The 17,196-nt window shown below is 36.6% G+C and overlaps 2 protein-coding genes across 5 annotated transcripts in view; both read left to right on the plus strand.

The window, feature by feature from the left end:
- Positions 1-8: 8 nt before the first annotated feature.
- LOC127837026 (phosphatidylinositol 4-phosphate 5-kinase-like protein 1) overlaps positions 9-17,196 on the plus strand; it is a 31,462-nt gene continuing 14,274 nt past the window's right edge. For 3 of the 4 annotated variants that reach the window (XM_052363729.1, XM_052363731.1, XM_052363732.1), the window contains exons 1-4: positions 9-189; positions 342-420; positions 10,205-11,037; positions 11,441-11,506. In XM_052363729.1, the coding sequence (XP_052219689.1) occupies positions 10,840-11,037; positions 11,441-11,506 (264 nt within the window). In that variant the 5' untranslated portion in view covers positions 9-189; positions 342-420; positions 10,205-10,839. The remainder of the gene's footprint in view (positions 190-341; positions 421-10,204; positions 11,038-11,440; positions 11,507-17,196) is intronic. The other variant, XM_052363730.1, reaches the window with a different exon arrangement.
- Positions 2,771-5,638, plus strand: LOC127838200 (uncharacterized protein K02A2.6-like). The gene has a single exon (XM_052365792.1). The coding sequence runs from the start codon at positions 2,771-2,773 to the stop codon at positions 5,636-5,638; it is 2,868 nt and encodes a 955-aa protein (XP_052221752.1).

A 17,196-nucleotide genomic window follows, 5' to 3' on the forward strand; every position in this document is an offset into this window, starting at 1 on the left:
GACACGGAATAGATACTGTAAGGTGTCGTCGTATCTATATGGAAAACAATGCCACCCGTTTCTATTGAAAACAAAACAATTAGATATCTGTCAAGTCGAAACCGAGTCATTATTTATCGAACCTGTTAATAGCATTTCGCAATAAAAGTGTGCATAAGTGAATTATCAGTTCATTTATTTGGAGTAAATGTAAGTAGCTGTCACAAACATATAAATTAACGGAGCCCTAAATAAACCGATAAATTCACAGGTGTCGCTTAAGGTGTGGTTAAAGTTAATAAGTTTCAAGTTTGCCTGTATGCAAAATTTCAATCAACCTGATACATTGTTGATCATTTTAGCAAAAACAGTGCTGCCAGGAATGGGGGCTACAGAGTTCCATGAAACAAGTTACAGTCGATTGGTGTATAGCGGATTTTAGTGAGTAACCGATAGGTTAAACGTTTTTTGAAAAATACTTTTATTTATGTTAAGATTTATAGTTTTCTATGAATTGAATACAAAAAGCCTATCATTGTTAAGTCGATTCATGTTTTTGTTGACATGTTTCAATGTTTACAACTGTTTCTTTTTTCGAAAGCAAAACAAGGTCACGTTATGTATGCATCGTTTTTGTGACGACAGGAAAAGTGCAGACGAATGGTTTCTTGAATTTTGCAGATTTTGTTTGGTAAACATAATGTTCATTGCTGTAATAGTTTAGTACATGTATTATGTGTCCTTTACACATGTAAGAATGCTCAGAAACCATATAAAATAAGCATGAAAGCTGCAACTTTGGATTTAGTGAATAACGGACATGAGATGACCCATATTCAGGAATGTGGGGATTGTCTCAAAATAAATATAAACTCAATTAAAGTTGTCCAATACACATGTGGTTAGCGTGTGGCTATGCTATTACATAGTGAAAACATCATTTTTGATGAAAAATAATCAAATTATAACGAAAAATTGATTTATCTGAAAACATATTTTCACTATCAAATCTATATATATAACAAGGTATTCAACTCAAAATGACCCGAATATATGGTGCATCACTTTGAACAGCCATTACTTCATCAATTGTGCAGAGATTTCCATGAACTTGGTCTTATTAAACGCAGAAATTAATTCCCTTTCTGGAAATGTACATATATTGCAATTATTTTTTACAAATGCTGTGTCAAATTTCAAGAAATAACACGATACAAATGTAATCCGATAAAGACCTAAGCGATCCGGTAATGGCTGAATCAGTGTAACATGAAATTCTTGCTGTAAACAAATAAATTTTTTCGGAAATTTAAAACCGCTGGCATGTTTTAATAGGAAAGACGTGTGTCTATCTAGGTTTAATGGTTTAATTACTGAATGCATGGTGTTTACGTTGAAATGAGACTCGAAGTCCTTAGCTATCCGTTATACACCAATCGACTGTACCAGTTGCAACTCCCAGCGGCCCTGTGGGTCAATAGCTGTGTCATGTATTGTAATGTAAGGGACACAACTCGTATTGTCTTGTTAAAGCATGCAGTCATGAGTTACTTGTATTGAGATTTATATATATGTGAATCTATGAATAAAGCCAGTTGTGAGTTACCCACCGACGAGTTCAGAGTTATTACATGGTGTCAGAAATCTATTAAAAATCGGCGCAATCAGGCGATTGCATGACAATCGTACGTTGCAAATCTGTTGTTAAAGGTTCATTTTATACAACAGCGAAATGGCTTCGAAGGGAATCAGGCCATTACCGGAATTTAACCCGTCAGAAAGTGCATCAAGTTGGGAAGACTACAAACGGGACTTCATAATTCATTTGGACGCGCTAGGTCTGGACGACAAGCCTGGAAAAAGAAAGGTTGGTGTCCTACTTGCCAACATGGGGAGAGAGTGCGTAAAAATTTACGATTCGTTCGCGTGGGCGCCGGAAGTTGTTGCCAATCAGGATGCTGGAATCGCGGCAGTGCCAGCCGAGGATAAATACCATCTAGAAACAGTTTTCACAAAATTTGACAGACATTTCGGAGTGCATAATTACCGTAACATTAAAAGACAAGAGTTCCTCAACACAAAGCGTGGTAACCTGTCAATAATGGATTACATTTCGGAATTAAAAAGAAAGGCCGAACACTGTCAATATGGGGAACAAAAAGAAGGGTTAATATGTGACATGATCATTAATGGCGTGAATGACACAAAGTGTAGTGAAAAGCTAATGGAGATACCGGTTACACAACTTACCATCGAACGTGTCGTGCAGGTTTGTAGGCAAATAGAATTGACCGCGTCTCACATCAAATCATTGGGCGAAAGCCCTCACGTAAACATCGCTAGAACGCATCAAAACCCTCATAAGCAACAAAAATACTGTGCCAAGTGTTGCAGAAAACATGAAGTAAGGAAATGTCCCGCCTATCAAAAACAGTGTGACAATTGCGGTGAGTTTGGCCATTTCAAGGCATCCAAATTATGTCCTGCAGTCGGTGGGACATCGCATCAACAAAAGGGGATATCACACAGAGGGGCACGTGGCTATGGACGTAGACTGCGTCATCGCGGAAGTGATCGGGGAATCCACCGTGGATATCGGGGCCGTGGAGGTCAACGACGTGTCAACTACACCGAAGCCCAGGAAAACCAGGTCGAGGAAATGTTAAACCAGTTTGAACATGCGGATGTGAACGACGTATTTATCGCAACATCGAGTGAAGATAATCATGAATGGTCCGCTAACTTGAAAATAGGGTGTAAAACGATAAAATTTGAAATCGACAGTGGCGCAATGTGCAGTGTCATGTCATATGGAACAGCGAAGCTATTTGAAAAGATTGCACCAATCACAAGGAGTGATGTTATTATTAGCGGTGTCAATGGGCCAGCAGTGAAGGCGCTAGGAATGATTACATTGCTGTGCGAGCATAAAAATATCAAGCGTTCGGTTAATTTCCAGATTATGAACACTCCAAGAGGCATAAACTTGCTTGGAAGGAATGATTCAGTTGATTTTGGGCTGATCATGAGAATACACACCGCAAGACTTGAAACAGAATCTATCATTGAGAAATATAGTGACGTCCTTGGGGAAGAGATTGGGTGTATACCGGGCGAGTACGAGATTAAAATCGATAAGTCAATAGAACCAGTAGTTCATGCACCAAGACCGGTTCCAGTCGCGATTCGTGAACAATTGCAAGCTGAACTAAAACACTTAGAGAAATGCAACATTATTGCTAAAGTAACAGAACCTACGCAATGGGTCAGTAGTTTGGTGTGCGTAAGGAAGAAAAACGGAAGAGTGCGAATATGCATTGACCCCACAGATTTAAACCGCGCAATCCGAAGAGAACATTACCCAATGAACAGTTTTGATGATGTTGCCACAAGATTGAATGGGAGTAAATACTTTACAACGCTAGACGCGAATATGGGTTATTACCAAATAAAATTAACTGAAGAGAGCTCGAAGCTCACAGCGTTTAATACTCCGTTCGGCAGGTACCGATACCTGCGGATGCCGATGGGCGTGAAGTGTTCGAGTGAAGTGTTCCAACGGTCCATGGAACAGAACTTTGGTAACATTGACGGGGTAGAAATAATTGTTGACGACATTTTGATTCATGGTAGAACACTGGAAGAACATAACAGGCGCTTGGAAACGGTGCTTCAAAAGGCACGTTCAATTAATCTGAAGATGAATAAGAAAAAGTGTATGTTTGCCAAGCCGGAGGTGGACTATGTAGGTCACAAACTGACTGGAGACGGAATTAAACCGACAGATCAAAGAGTGAAGGCGATAGCAGACATGAGAGAGCCAGAAAGCTTCAGTGAGCTGGAAACCGTGTTAGGCATGCTATCGTATGTTTCTAAGTTCATCCCAAATCTCAGTGAGTTGAATGCACCACTGCGCGATATGAAAAGGCTAGAAACGTGGAGCTGGGGTGACGAAGCGAAGCGCGCGTTCAATAAAATAAAAGAAGCTCTTGTTTCAACAAAAGTACTTCAGTACTACGACTTGAAAAAACCTGTCACACTCACAGTAGACGCATCAATGAGAGGCCTGGGAGCCGCGATAATCCAACAGGACCGTGTTGTGGCATATGCGTCACGTGCGCTCACACCGACAGAGCAACGGTACGCTCAGATCGAAAAAGAAATGCTAGCCGTTGTATATGGCTGTGAAAAATTCCACAAACTGCTATATGGCCGAGATACTTTTCTAGTGGAATCTGATCACAAACCGTTGGAGTCGATTCTAAAGAAAGAAATACATAAAGCTCCGCTAAGGATTCAACGAATGATTTTAAAGCTTCAACCGTATGACTTCAACCTCGTGCACAAAAGCGGCAAGGACATGGGTCTAGCAGACTGCCTCAGCAGATTACCGTTAGAAAATCATTATGAGAAAACTATCGATGAAGAGTTGATGGTTTTGAAGCTCGACACGCTGTCGTGTTCAAACCATGACAAAATTGCACGCGCAACGCAAGCGGATGAACAATTCCAAGTACTGGCAAAGGTTATCATTCGAGGATGGCCAGAAACGAAGTGCGAAGTTCCAGTTGAAGCCGTTCCATTTTGGGATTACCGCGATGAAATATCAATTTACAATGGAGTTCTGTACCGAGGGGAACGCGTGTGTATCCCGAAAGAAATGAGAACAGAAACGTTGAAAGCGATACATAAGTCGCATTTAGGGGTAGTAAACTGTAAAAAGAGGGCGAGAGAGTTAGTATTTTGGCCCGGCATGAACAAACAAATTGAAGATCTTATTGGCAAGTGTAGTGCGTGTTTAATGCATCGCAAGATGAGCCAAAAGGAGCCAATGATCATCCAACCAGTACCTGAGCTACCCTGGAGCAAAGTTGGAATGGACTTATGCGAACTAGAGGGTAACAATTACCTAATCATTGTAGACTACTTCTCCAACTTCATTGAAGTAGCACCATTGCAAAGAGACACTCGAACGAGCACCATCTTAAAACACATCAAGCAAAACGTGGCTCGTTATGGAATCATGGACTCAATCATCTCGGACAACGGTCCACAGTTCACCAGTGCTGAATTCCGAGAATTCATCGAAAAATATGGCATCACCCATATTACGTCGTCGCCTTTGCACCAACAAACAAACGGCCTTGCTGAAAAGGCTGTACAAACCGTTAAAAATCTAATTAAAAAGTGTAGCGAAACAGGGGACGACATCTACTTAGCCCTGTTAGAACTAAGAAACACACCACGCGATAACATCGGATCACCGATGCAACGTTTGATGGGTCGACGCGCAAAAACACTAATACCTATGAAACAAACATTGCGACAACCAGAAACAACCAGTGAAAATGTCGCACCAAAGTTGTTGGAATTTCGTGAAAAGCAAAAATTCTACTACGACCAACACGCGAAGAGCAAGGACAATCTTCAGCCAGGGGACGCAGTAAGAATTAAAACCCCATCTGGTTGGAAACCGGCAGAGTATGTGAAACCGTCCGAATACCCACGATCACATATCGTTAAGGCAGGCGAATCGGGGCGCGAATATCGCCGAAACACGGACATGCTAATGAAAACAAAGGAAAGACCACACATTATCACCACAAACAATGACGTGTACATACCGGCTCATAATGTTCTTGAAACTGTACTATCATAACGAGTAAGGAACAGTTTGTACATATTTATTTTTATCATATCAAACTCTTGGTTAAGGTTTAAAGATTCAGTGCCTTCAGCGCTTTGATTTTTCTTCTTACAACAAAATGTTCATGAAATTTTCTTCTCACAAAAATCCAATATTAATTATTTTTGGGTGTATCTACTTTCTAGCTTGTTTTCGGTGTTATAACAGTCTGTTATCATTTCCTAGCTGAAACCCGACATTTACTGTATCTGGCATTTGTCATTTTGTCCTGAACAAGCTTGAATCCGAGATAACAGAGACAATTTTTTGGAAAGTTAGCAAACATGTATTTTTAGTGAATAATTTTGTCTTACATGTTGTTTTATTGTTAATTTGATTTAATGAAGTTCAATTGCATATTTAATTTATAAGAAGTTCTTCATTACTTAGAGTGCATTTTATTCATATAGAATATTCTATTTTCAATAACAATTTAACACTCAGAGGCGGCTTAAAAGAAATTCCCACTATGGTTTTATAAAAAGAACAGTTTATAATGTGTTACTACAGGTTATGTTATTTGCTTTCTTTCATAAACCTCTTCGCATATGTAACGATAGAGTAGTTGGTGTATCATGTGTTTATATTTAAAAAAAAAGAAAGAAAAGGGGATGTCATGTATTGTAATGTAAGGGACACAACTCGTATTGTCTTGTTAAAGCATGCAGTCATGAGTTACTTGTATTGAGATTTATATATATGTGAATCTATGAATAAAGCCAGTTGTGAGTTACCCACCGACGAGTTCAGAGTTATTACAAGCTGGGAGTTTAATTATTGCAACTAGCCACATAATGTATGCAGGTTTTAGTCATGAAATCATATAACCCTTCTCCACTACCTCTAATTAAATTAGGGAAGTTGTCAGTTACTAGCATCAGCATGTGCACTCACTAATTACTGATCATCTGTTACGGTGCAGCATTTAACCATGGTTTCAATAGTAATCACCAAAATATGCCAATATGCATGACTATGTTCTTGGTTCTTGCTGTAGTTACATCATCACTTGAGTGTTTTAAATTTGTCTAATTTTTTAGTGTTTTTCTTCGCCTTATTTATTGTCTCCCATGTCCTTTCTGCCCTTCTCGAGTAACAAAACAAGATTGTTTAAGACTCATTCTATCAATCATTATGAATGTGTGTATTAACGATTGTATTACCTTTTGCATTTAAAGCTAGCTACAATCAGTGACACATACAATAAACTGGTGGCAAAATAATAAGGTGGACACAGCCATTTTACATTTTTATTAAAGCACTTTTAGATAACTCACCTGAGCATGAAGTGGTTAAGACAAGTTATTGACATCACCATATGTCTGGCATCCGTTGCCATGCTGTGTATCGGGGCGGTGTGCAATGCCAACTTTAACCCTTTGCATGCTGGGAAATTTGTCATCTGCTAAAATGTCGTCTGCTGAATTTCTAAAATTAGCATTTTCTTCGATTTTTTTCACAGAATACTATCAGAATAGCAAACAGTTTGGATCCTGATGAGACGCCACGTCCTGTGGCATCTCATCTGGATCCAAACTGTTTGCAAAGTCCTTCAAAATTCGGTTCCCGCACTGAAAGAGTTATGCCACTTGCCACTTAAGTGGCCACAATTTACTTGGTCAGAATGTTGATCTAGACAATATCTCAGCCAAGTTTGAATCTGGGTCGCATTTGTCCAAAAACTAGGTCACCAGGTCAAACAAGGTCACCAGGTCAAATCTTAGAAGAACCTGGTTACCACTCTAGAGGCCACATTTATGACGAAATCTAGATGTCTGTTTAAAAACTAAGCCAACAGGTCAACTTTAAGAAAAACCTTGTTACCACTTAAGAGGCCACACTCAATCTTGATGAAAATATCTAGAACAAGTTGAATCTAGATAATATGTGTGAGAAAACTGTCACCAGATAAAATTTTGGAAAAACATTCTATTCTCTCTGAGGGCACATTTATGACTTAATATTGATGAAACTTTGACAACAATATCAAAGCCAAGTTTGAAAGATTGATATTGTCCGTTCAAAAACGAGGTCACCAGTTCCAATTTGATCAAATTCTTGTTACCACTCTAGAGGCTAAAGGTATGGCTTAAAGTCATGATGAAACTTGGTCAGGATGGATATCTAAGCCAAGTTCGAAATAGGGTCACCTACGTCTAGAAACTAAGTCACTAGGTCAGATTAAAGGATCTTACCACTCTTAGGGCAACATTTTTTACTCAAGCTTGATGAAACTAAGTCAGAATGTTTATTGAGACAATATCTACTGGCCAAGTTTGAATCTGGGTCAGGTCTGTCCAAAAACTAGGTCACAAGGTCAAACTAGATCACAAGGTCAAACTAGATCACAAGGTCAAACTAGATCACAAGGTCAAACTAGGTCACAAGGTCAAACTAGATCACAAGGTCAAACTAGATCACAAGGTCAAAACCTATATCACAAGGTCAAACTAGATCACAAAGTCAAACTAGATCACAAGGTAAATTACATAAATTGGCAGCTGGGAAGGCAACCGGCTATATCAGGACAAAGCCTTGGCAAGATTTAAACATTTGACCTCTCACTAATATGGTAACTCCCTTACCACTTGGCCACATAGATGGTACATCAGTGTAATTAACCTCAAATATATGGTCACTGTAAAATGAACATATAAAAACACCAGACCCATAAATGATAGACCTCAGTTTTAATTCTAACTTTTTATCATTCAACACATGTAAACTGGTATTTAAAATATTTGATTACATTGTTAAACTTGAAGGTAACTTTATAAATTTATACATTTTGGTGTGTTTAAAAGATCCCTGAATCAGACATGTCCAAAGAATAATTGATGCAGAAAAATGAATGGATTTGCACATAAGGAATTACTTTTCTTTTTATGCCCCTGGATCGATAGATCGGGGGTATATTGTTTTTGTCCTGTCTGTCTGTCTGTCATTCTGTCCCAAAACTTTAACCTTGGTTAAAGTTTGATAACTTTTGCAATATTGAACATAGCAACTTGATATTTACCATGCATGTGTAGCTCATGGAGCTGCTCATTTTGAGTGGTGAAAAGTCAAGATCAAGGTCATCCTTCAAGGTCAAAGGTTAAATATCATTATATTTTTCTTTCCTAAAACTTTAACCTTTGTTAAAGTTTTATCATTATTTTTCTAATATTGAACACATCAACTTCATATTTGGCATGCATGTGTATCTCATGGAGCTGCTCATTTTGATTGGTGAAAGGTCAAGGTCATCCTTCAAGGTCAAAGGTCAAAAATAAAAAATTCTCCATTCAATCTTTTTCTTCTCGTTGAGCTGCACATTTTGAGTGGTGAAAGGTCAACCTTAAAGGTCAAAGTTCAAATGTATGGCTTCAAAGCGGCGCAGAAGGGGGCATTGTGTTTCTGACAAACACATCTCTTGTTTTGTAAATATCTTAACACAATAGCCAAGATCTATTCAGTATTGGAATTCTTACACCAGCAGCAGCATCTGCAGGAAATTTGATACATAAACTTAATTCTGAAAAACAATCGAAGAGGAAATTATTTATTAAAATATAATTGAGATCCAAGGTCTGCATTTGCTGTCCAGGCCTATTGACATCAATAGATAGAGTTTCTGTTCTATTCTGCTGTCCCTATATGTTTATGAGTTTAAATGCATTAGTGCAATGAGATGTTTCATTGACATTGTTTAAGATACACATCTCTTTTATGAATTACAGTAGGTTTCAGCTTGATTACTCAGTTATTCAAAGACAAAGTCTGTTGACGTCATTCTGTAGATATGAATCACTCAACGTTCAGGCATACTTCCTTGAGTTATTCCTAATTTGAAAGAAAATTAATATAAACATTTTTTTTTCTTTGGGTCATTTTTGTTGATTAAGAACACAGTCATTTGAATAAACTTCTGAGGTAAAAAGACATATCAAAGGAAGGAAATTAAACTAAATATAGCAACCAGATTTGTTTGATAAATTTGGATTTACTAAACCACAATTATCTCTTATTTGATTCAGTGATTTTGTGGCTTGTGGAGAAGAGGATTGATAAATCTGTGACCCTTTTAATTGCGTGAAATACTTAAGTTGAAAAAGAAAACCAGACGCCATTTGGAGATTTTTTACTTAAATGCTACAGCTATTTTAACTTTTAAAATATCAGTTTGTTAACTTTTACTGGCTTAATATACCGGTAATGCCTGCAAGTTATTAATAAACCAACTAAAAATTTACTGAATTATCCAGTTCAGTTAAAATAACTGGTATTTCAGGTTTTCTTTTAGAATTACGAAATGCATATGTTATTGTATTCAGAGAACGAAAATTGTAACAACTGCTTTTAGACTGAGTTATTTACAAGTGCTATTTTACTTACTGATTTACAACTGCTTTTTATAGACTTACATGTATTGTTTTTTAAACTGGACCTTTAATAATATACATACATTGATTGGAAAATGATGTGCAGATGCATGTTTACAAATGATTGTTTGTGTAATAGCAGTAAGCTGAACAATCTTTATCACTCTGTTTTCAGACTTAATCTCATAGGTCAAAGGGAAATTTTTCAAGAATGCGACAGCCTGATGACAAATTCTTAATAAACAAGACATGCAGTTCTTCAATGTTCGCAACTTTCTCCTCGACATACTTTTTCAGTGATGACAGAACTTTGTAATGTTAATACATCTTACTGGACACCATCTTTTGGCAGGTCTGCCCTGAGGCAAAGTGTTTCATGTATTTGGTTAATGGACCACCATCATATAACTTAAATACTGAAAAGAAATCCAAATAAACAATGCTATGTCTTTATGAGGGTTGTGATATCCTTTCTAGAGGTACATACAGTCCAGTACCAAACTATGGAACATGTGGTGAACTCAGTTGACATGTGTTCAAAGGGATAAGGCTTAATCTATCATTCATTAAAAAAAAATATGGTTAAATATTGACCCTTTTGGCTTAAGAAATTTATATTGGGCTTCAACATTTTCCTCATGAAAACGCATACAATTTCAAAAAAGGCAAGATTTTGGTCATACATGTAGCAAGGCAAATTTGGCGAAAGAAAATTATGAACCAGGGGAAGCCCTCAGTGAAATCCTCTGTCTCAAAGAATGTCGTCATGACAATCACTGCTAGGCATCCAGTATAACCAACTCAACCGTGATGGCTAGAGTGGAAGATGTGCCCCACCCGATGGGGCCGGTGATTCAGGTGCGAAGTCGATGGCACTATCTACGTCAACGGTTGAAGAAACGTGGTGTTGTGGAGGTAGATTCTTCCCACCCAAGCTCCGACATGTTGTCAGCCATGCAGGCTGCCTTCAATAAAGTCTTTAACGAGCATCCTGAGGGACATGGAAAGGTATGTGAACTGTTTGTTAGAGTTAGAGTTTATGCCCCTTGAAAGGTCTTTGAACTGTTTGATTTTTCCTGTGGATGGTGGTGTGGGTGGGTAGCATCAGGCATGTAATAGACTTACATACAAAGTGGGAATTTGAAAGACATATAGCATCTCCCACAAAATATAATTATACAAATTTAATTGCCTTGGGGTGTGTCGGCCCACTTTTGCAGCACTTTGGGTGACTATTTCGGGTAATAAAAATAGACCAATATTACTTGTTTAGAAAATAATTCAGAGGGAAATCAAGATATGTATAAAAACAATTTTTTTTCTGTTTTGAACTTGCTAGTTTTCTTGTATATTTTATATTCTCTGATTGAAAATCAACAAACTGGCTCCAATTGTATTTTCTGCTTAACAGGAAGAGATTCGTATGGAAGACGTAGAACAGATAATCAAGTTTGATGTGCAGTCTAAAAATGGGAAGGTATGTTTAATTGTTATCCTTTCAACGTCAAAGTAACTTAATATAAAGAACAACAAGGAATATTACTGTCAGATTTCTAGTTTGTCCATTAAAAGTATAGTTTTATATTCATTTTTAAATGTCACATTTGTCTAGTGATATATTTTACAATATTGTCCGTTTAAAATCTATAATCTAGTACATGTACATAGTGTTTAGGCATGTAATCTTTCATACATTTAGTTCATTTTCAGTGAATCTTCAAGTACAAAATTCTAATGGTAATTTTTTTTTCTTTACGTACCTACTCAACCCTATATTGCATGTGTTGGTACGAGGACACAAACTTATTTTTATTTGGGCCTAACAATTGAAAAAAATAATGCAAGTTCCAGATGTTTAATGTTTGGTATGAACATTGTATTGTGGTCCTCTACACGTTCAAATCCTTCCAGTATGGTAAAAACTGGCCACATCCTGAATGAAACTGGATTTCCATAGACCTCTATATATCAAAATAACTTAACAATTTTTTTCTCTGCTAGTGTTCTATTTGGTTAAAATATTCAATAATGGTCCTCTACAAAGTTTTGTTTATACCATGTGTTTTACAATGCCCATGCCAAAAGGCTTACATTTTTATTATCAACTTCCTACATACATCTATTATTACATGAGGGGTTGGGATATTCTTGTTCACTATTGTGACAGGCTCTTATTGTACAGTACAGCTCTTAGTCAATATTCATTTTCCGCGGTGTTACCGCGAATGCGTTTTTGTTAGGAATCGCCGTGGATGTCGGAGTTTCACCGGTCTGCGATGATCGTCGTTTGAGGCCACCGTGGACGTTATTTACTTTGGCAAAAAACACAGCAGGCATTTGTCCACGGTGGTCCACGGTGACGATCTGCGGCATTGCACCTTAACTCTTTAATCTCAAAGTAGATTTTAAATATACAAACATGTATTTATCTTTCGAATATATAGATATCATAGCGCATGTTATCATTATTATTATTATTAGCTCGGCGTTTTCGGAGAAAACCCGAGGTATTGTCATAGCCAGCTCGTCGTGTCGTCCGCCGTCAGAGTCATGCTAAAACCTTAACATTTTGTTAAGGTTTAGAACATTGGCTCAAAAATCAAATTGCATCCACCTACAACTTTGAACCTTAATAATATGTAGATGCACCTTGATGAGTTCTACAAGCCACTACCATTTTTGGGTCACTAGGTCAAAGGTCAAGGTCACTGTGACCTTAAAAAATAATTTAAAAAATCTGACAAGCTTTCATTTATTCAAAACTGCACCTGTAGCCGAGTCTGGCACCCGTTATGCGGTGCTCTTGTTATAATTATTACTATTCATTATTATTTATTTTTTTTATACATATACCACACATTCAATCCAGCCGGGATCAAATTTGGAAATGACATAGCGTCGCTTCATTCTGATTCCCGCCATATTGGCTAATATTAAATGGATTAAATGATTATCAGTGTTCAGATTTGTAAACTGTACACCGTGTTATAAAATAAAATGTGTTGGTTTGGTTTTCAATACATTAGTCTTATATCTCTGTAAATGGGACATGCTAGCATAAAATAGTGCTCGTTTTCTCTAAGATTAAGATTGCAAAATTTACATGTTCTATTTTCTCGTGAAATGTTACTATATCGACCTCTTTTTATGCCCCCGGGTCGAATGATCAGGGGCATATTGTTTTTGGCCTGTCTGTCTGTCTGTCTGTCTGTCTGTCTGTCTGTCTGTCTGTCTGTCTGTCTGTCAGCCTGTCACTCTTGTCATTCTGTCCCCAAACTTTAACCTTGGTTAATGTTTTGCAGTTACATTTGCAATATTGAAGATAGCAACTTGATATTTTACATGCATGTGTATCTCATGGAGCTGCACATTTTGAGTGGTGAAAGGTCAAGGTCATTTTTCAATGTCACAGGTCAAATATATGGATTCAAAGCGGCACAATAGGGGGCATTGTGTTTCTGACAAACACATCTCTTGTTGTTTTTAATCCATGAGATGATACTCGAAATTTTGTGAGAGCTTTTTTATGTTTTGGAATTTTAATAATATCTAGATATGTATGGTTGTAAACCAAAATTGTCTTTAAAGTGGTAGTATGAGATTTATCTTAGTGAATTATTTATTTTGCTATACCCGTGCTTTTTACAATTTGCCACAGAAGAGGGCAATTTATGCTCTCATAGCATTTAGCAAGATGTATACAAACACAATATAATTTTTCACATAAATTTAATACTTTATAGACAATGCTATTGAGATTTTAATGAAACTTTTGTTATCGTCGCATCATTTTATGAGTCTATAATAAAACATAAGAGTAAATTGTTTAGGGTTATTCCCCGGTAATTGTTGGCAAGATTATATATATAGGATCTCCACCTTTAAGTTCATGCTTTATTTTAATTTTCTTACTTCATGGTGTTCAGCGTACATGTGGGCATCTAATTTTTGCTAATCAGGTGTTGAATTAGCCTGTGGCAAATTGTGTGCCCCTATGATAAGACATTGTATAGATGGTAACTAACATGATTGTTGTTACAACAGAGACCCTACACCACAGGTGGTAAATGATATCAAGATCATGAAACGTCAAAGCATGCTATATTAAAGTGTTCATATACGTGTAAAATATGCTAGAATAAGATGGAATTGGGGCGCATTTTTGTAGTGGTATTAATAATGTTAGTATAGGTATTATATAATTCGTCTTAATTAATTACTAATAGGAAATTTCGCACATATTATCAATATCTTTTTATCCCCCGCCATAGGCGAAGGGATATTGTTTTGGTGTTGTCCATCCGTCTTTCTGTCCGTCCGTCCAGAGCCATATCTTGGAAGTGCTTTGGCGGATTTCATTGAAACTTGGTATGAGCATATATATGGATAAGAGGATGATGCACGCCAAATGGCATTGTGCACCATCAGTTAATAACAGAGTTATGGCCCTTTGGATCTTGAAAAATTGCTTTTTTAAGTGTAAAGTATAACACTTTTGTGTCCAGCAGCATATTGGCAGGGGATATCAATTCAACGAATTTGCTTTTTTTTTTTTATTTTGCAGATAAAGATTGCAACTTCCAAGATACGCGTGTCACAGTACATGCAATTACAATTAACATAATTGCAGAAAGTACGAACTGATAACGCTCGCACAAACTAAAATAAGCGTAAATAAATCTACTTTTGTAATGGTTTGTAATGGTCATACAGGTGTTTTTAATTGATTGATTGGTTAAAAGATTATGTGCTAATGTGTAAGGGACTCGAGATGGCATAAAACGTTACGCACACGAAGATTAATTCTACACTAGTTATCTTCTTTTTATTTGAGGGTGTCAAATATATTTCCTCATGTTTATTATTTTTCACAGAAATAGGAACATTTGATTACGATTATCTTTGGGAATCTACGTCACCAGGCTATAAATACTTTAAGTTTTTCTTCATCGTTATTGGGAAATGTTCTTATAACAAACCTCCACCGTGATCCGCCACGTGTGCACCGCGATCCGCCATAAGTCCACAGCGTTAGTGTGATAGTGTCTTCCGCGGTTTTGAGAGGACGAGAGAAACCGCAGAGAAAACACATAGAACAAGAAACAATATCGCCCCGATTGTCTGCCCGCGGGCATGTTTGTCCGCGGTGGCAGCGCTGAATTTGAAAAATCCGCATGAGCTGTACTGTAGTTACATCTTAACCTGAGGACACTGTAACATGTGAATTTGGAATAAGACATCAAACTGGGAATGGACATCATTTTGGTGATTTTCTCAAACAAAACTATTCATTTCATGATCTGAATTTATATTTGCAATATTTTATGTATACTTAAATTAAAGCTTAAAGCTTAATAAGCAATTTTCAATGACTTTTTCATTAACAGTGATTGTATTTTTATCTTGTTTACTGTATTTTTAAACTTTGCTAATGCACAGCATGGACACAGTTTTATTTAATGAGGATTAAAAAATAATAATTAAAAAATCCAGTTTTGTAGCAAGAATCAATTGAAATGATGCTATTATATGGAAGTATCTATTTTAATTATAAAATGTCAAACTAAATAAATACAACATGTAAAACTGCATATTATTCACTGTTGAAGAAACACATTTTATTCCCAAATTGATGTCTTATTCCAACTTCACATAATACCGTGTTTGAGAATGTTTCTGTTAAATAAAAAAGAGAATAATTATGTTTACTCAAAATAGGAAATGTTTTTCTATTAAACCCGAAAATGAAAATGTTTTTGATTGAAATGTTTTTTATTAAAACAAAAAAAATATATAAAAATAATTAAATACTAGTATGAAAAACTAGGAGATATTGTTTGCTTTAAAAGACTTAAATAATGATGGTCTATGGGAACATTTTTTAAGCAGTGCACACACTTCAATAAATTGTTTGGTTTACAAGGCAAAAAGGTGCAAATCTGTTTTAACTGTGTTATAAATATGTGTAAAAAAGTGTGTCTTAAATCAAATAGGCAAATTGGAAATGCAATTCTTACCTATAAAATGTATACGATATAGATTGACATCCTTAAGAGATTTATATCCTGTTTCATGTTAAAGCGAGAGTTTGGATGTGAGCTTTCAAAAGAAAAGTTGCAAAACATCAGAGTTGAGTGCAAAATGATTGTATTTTATATATAAATGTGGAGCAGATACAACTGTTTGAAACTCAACCCTTGACATGCCTTGGGTAACAAGCAAAGAGTTTCTTGCAGCACGCTTTCCTTCACTTTAGAAGTGCATTAAATAACTAATGACTGCATTAACAAGGTGTACCTTGGGCTAAATAATGTGTACAGTTTTAACTCTTTCAGTGCGGGAACCAAATTTTGAAGGCCTTTGCAAACAGTTTGGATCCAGATGAGACGCCACAGAACGTGGCGTCTCATCAGGATCCAAACTGTTTGCTATTCTGATAATATTCTTTGAAAAAAAATCGATGAAAATGCTAATTTTAGAAATTCAGCAGAAGACATTTTAGCAGACGACAAATTTCCCAGCATGCAAAGGGTTAAGAGGTTATAGGAATGAAGTTGTATTTAGGAAGTCAAATGAGTTCAAACATTAGAGAGTAATCTACTAAAATTTAGATTTTTATCCTTTAAAGTAAAAAGAAAACATGGTTATTTTAGTAAAATGTTCGATAAGGAAGTGATAGGAAGGCTGCAATTGATGTGAAACTATTTTATTTTGCGGTGGGCATGGTTGTGAGAAGTGAAATATGAAACAATTTGTTGTCTGCACCATTGCTGATTGTTGCTTTTAGATCCTTGTTCAGCCAGCACTTCAAGGTCATAGTGATGTCATTCATATGGTGTCCAAATTCATTAGGTTGCTAGTTTAATCCCTACCCAGGAAGCATTAAAATGTGCAATGCTCTCTGTGAAAACAGTACCTAGTGCATGTGCCTTAAGTGTTGTAACTGATTAGCCTGTTCAGACCTCACAGGCTTATCCGGGATGACACTTTATGCACATGCCTTAAGCTCCATTTTCCCAGAGCACTTTTAACCCTTTGCATGCTGGGAAATTTGTCGTCTGCTAAAATGTTGTCTGCTGAATTTCTAAAATTAGCATTTTCATCGATTTTTTTTCAAAGAATACCATCAGAATAGCAAACAGTTTGGATCCTGATGAGACGCCACGT

This window comes from Dreissena polymorpha, chromosome 7, assembly GCF_020536995.1.
Source record: "Dreissena polymorpha isolate Duluth1 chromosome 7, UMN_Dpol_1.0, whole genome shotgun sequence".
In the NCBI taxonomy this organism is placed as follows: domain Eukaryota; kingdom Metazoa; phylum Mollusca; class Bivalvia; order Myida; family Dreissenidae; genus Dreissena; species Dreissena polymorpha.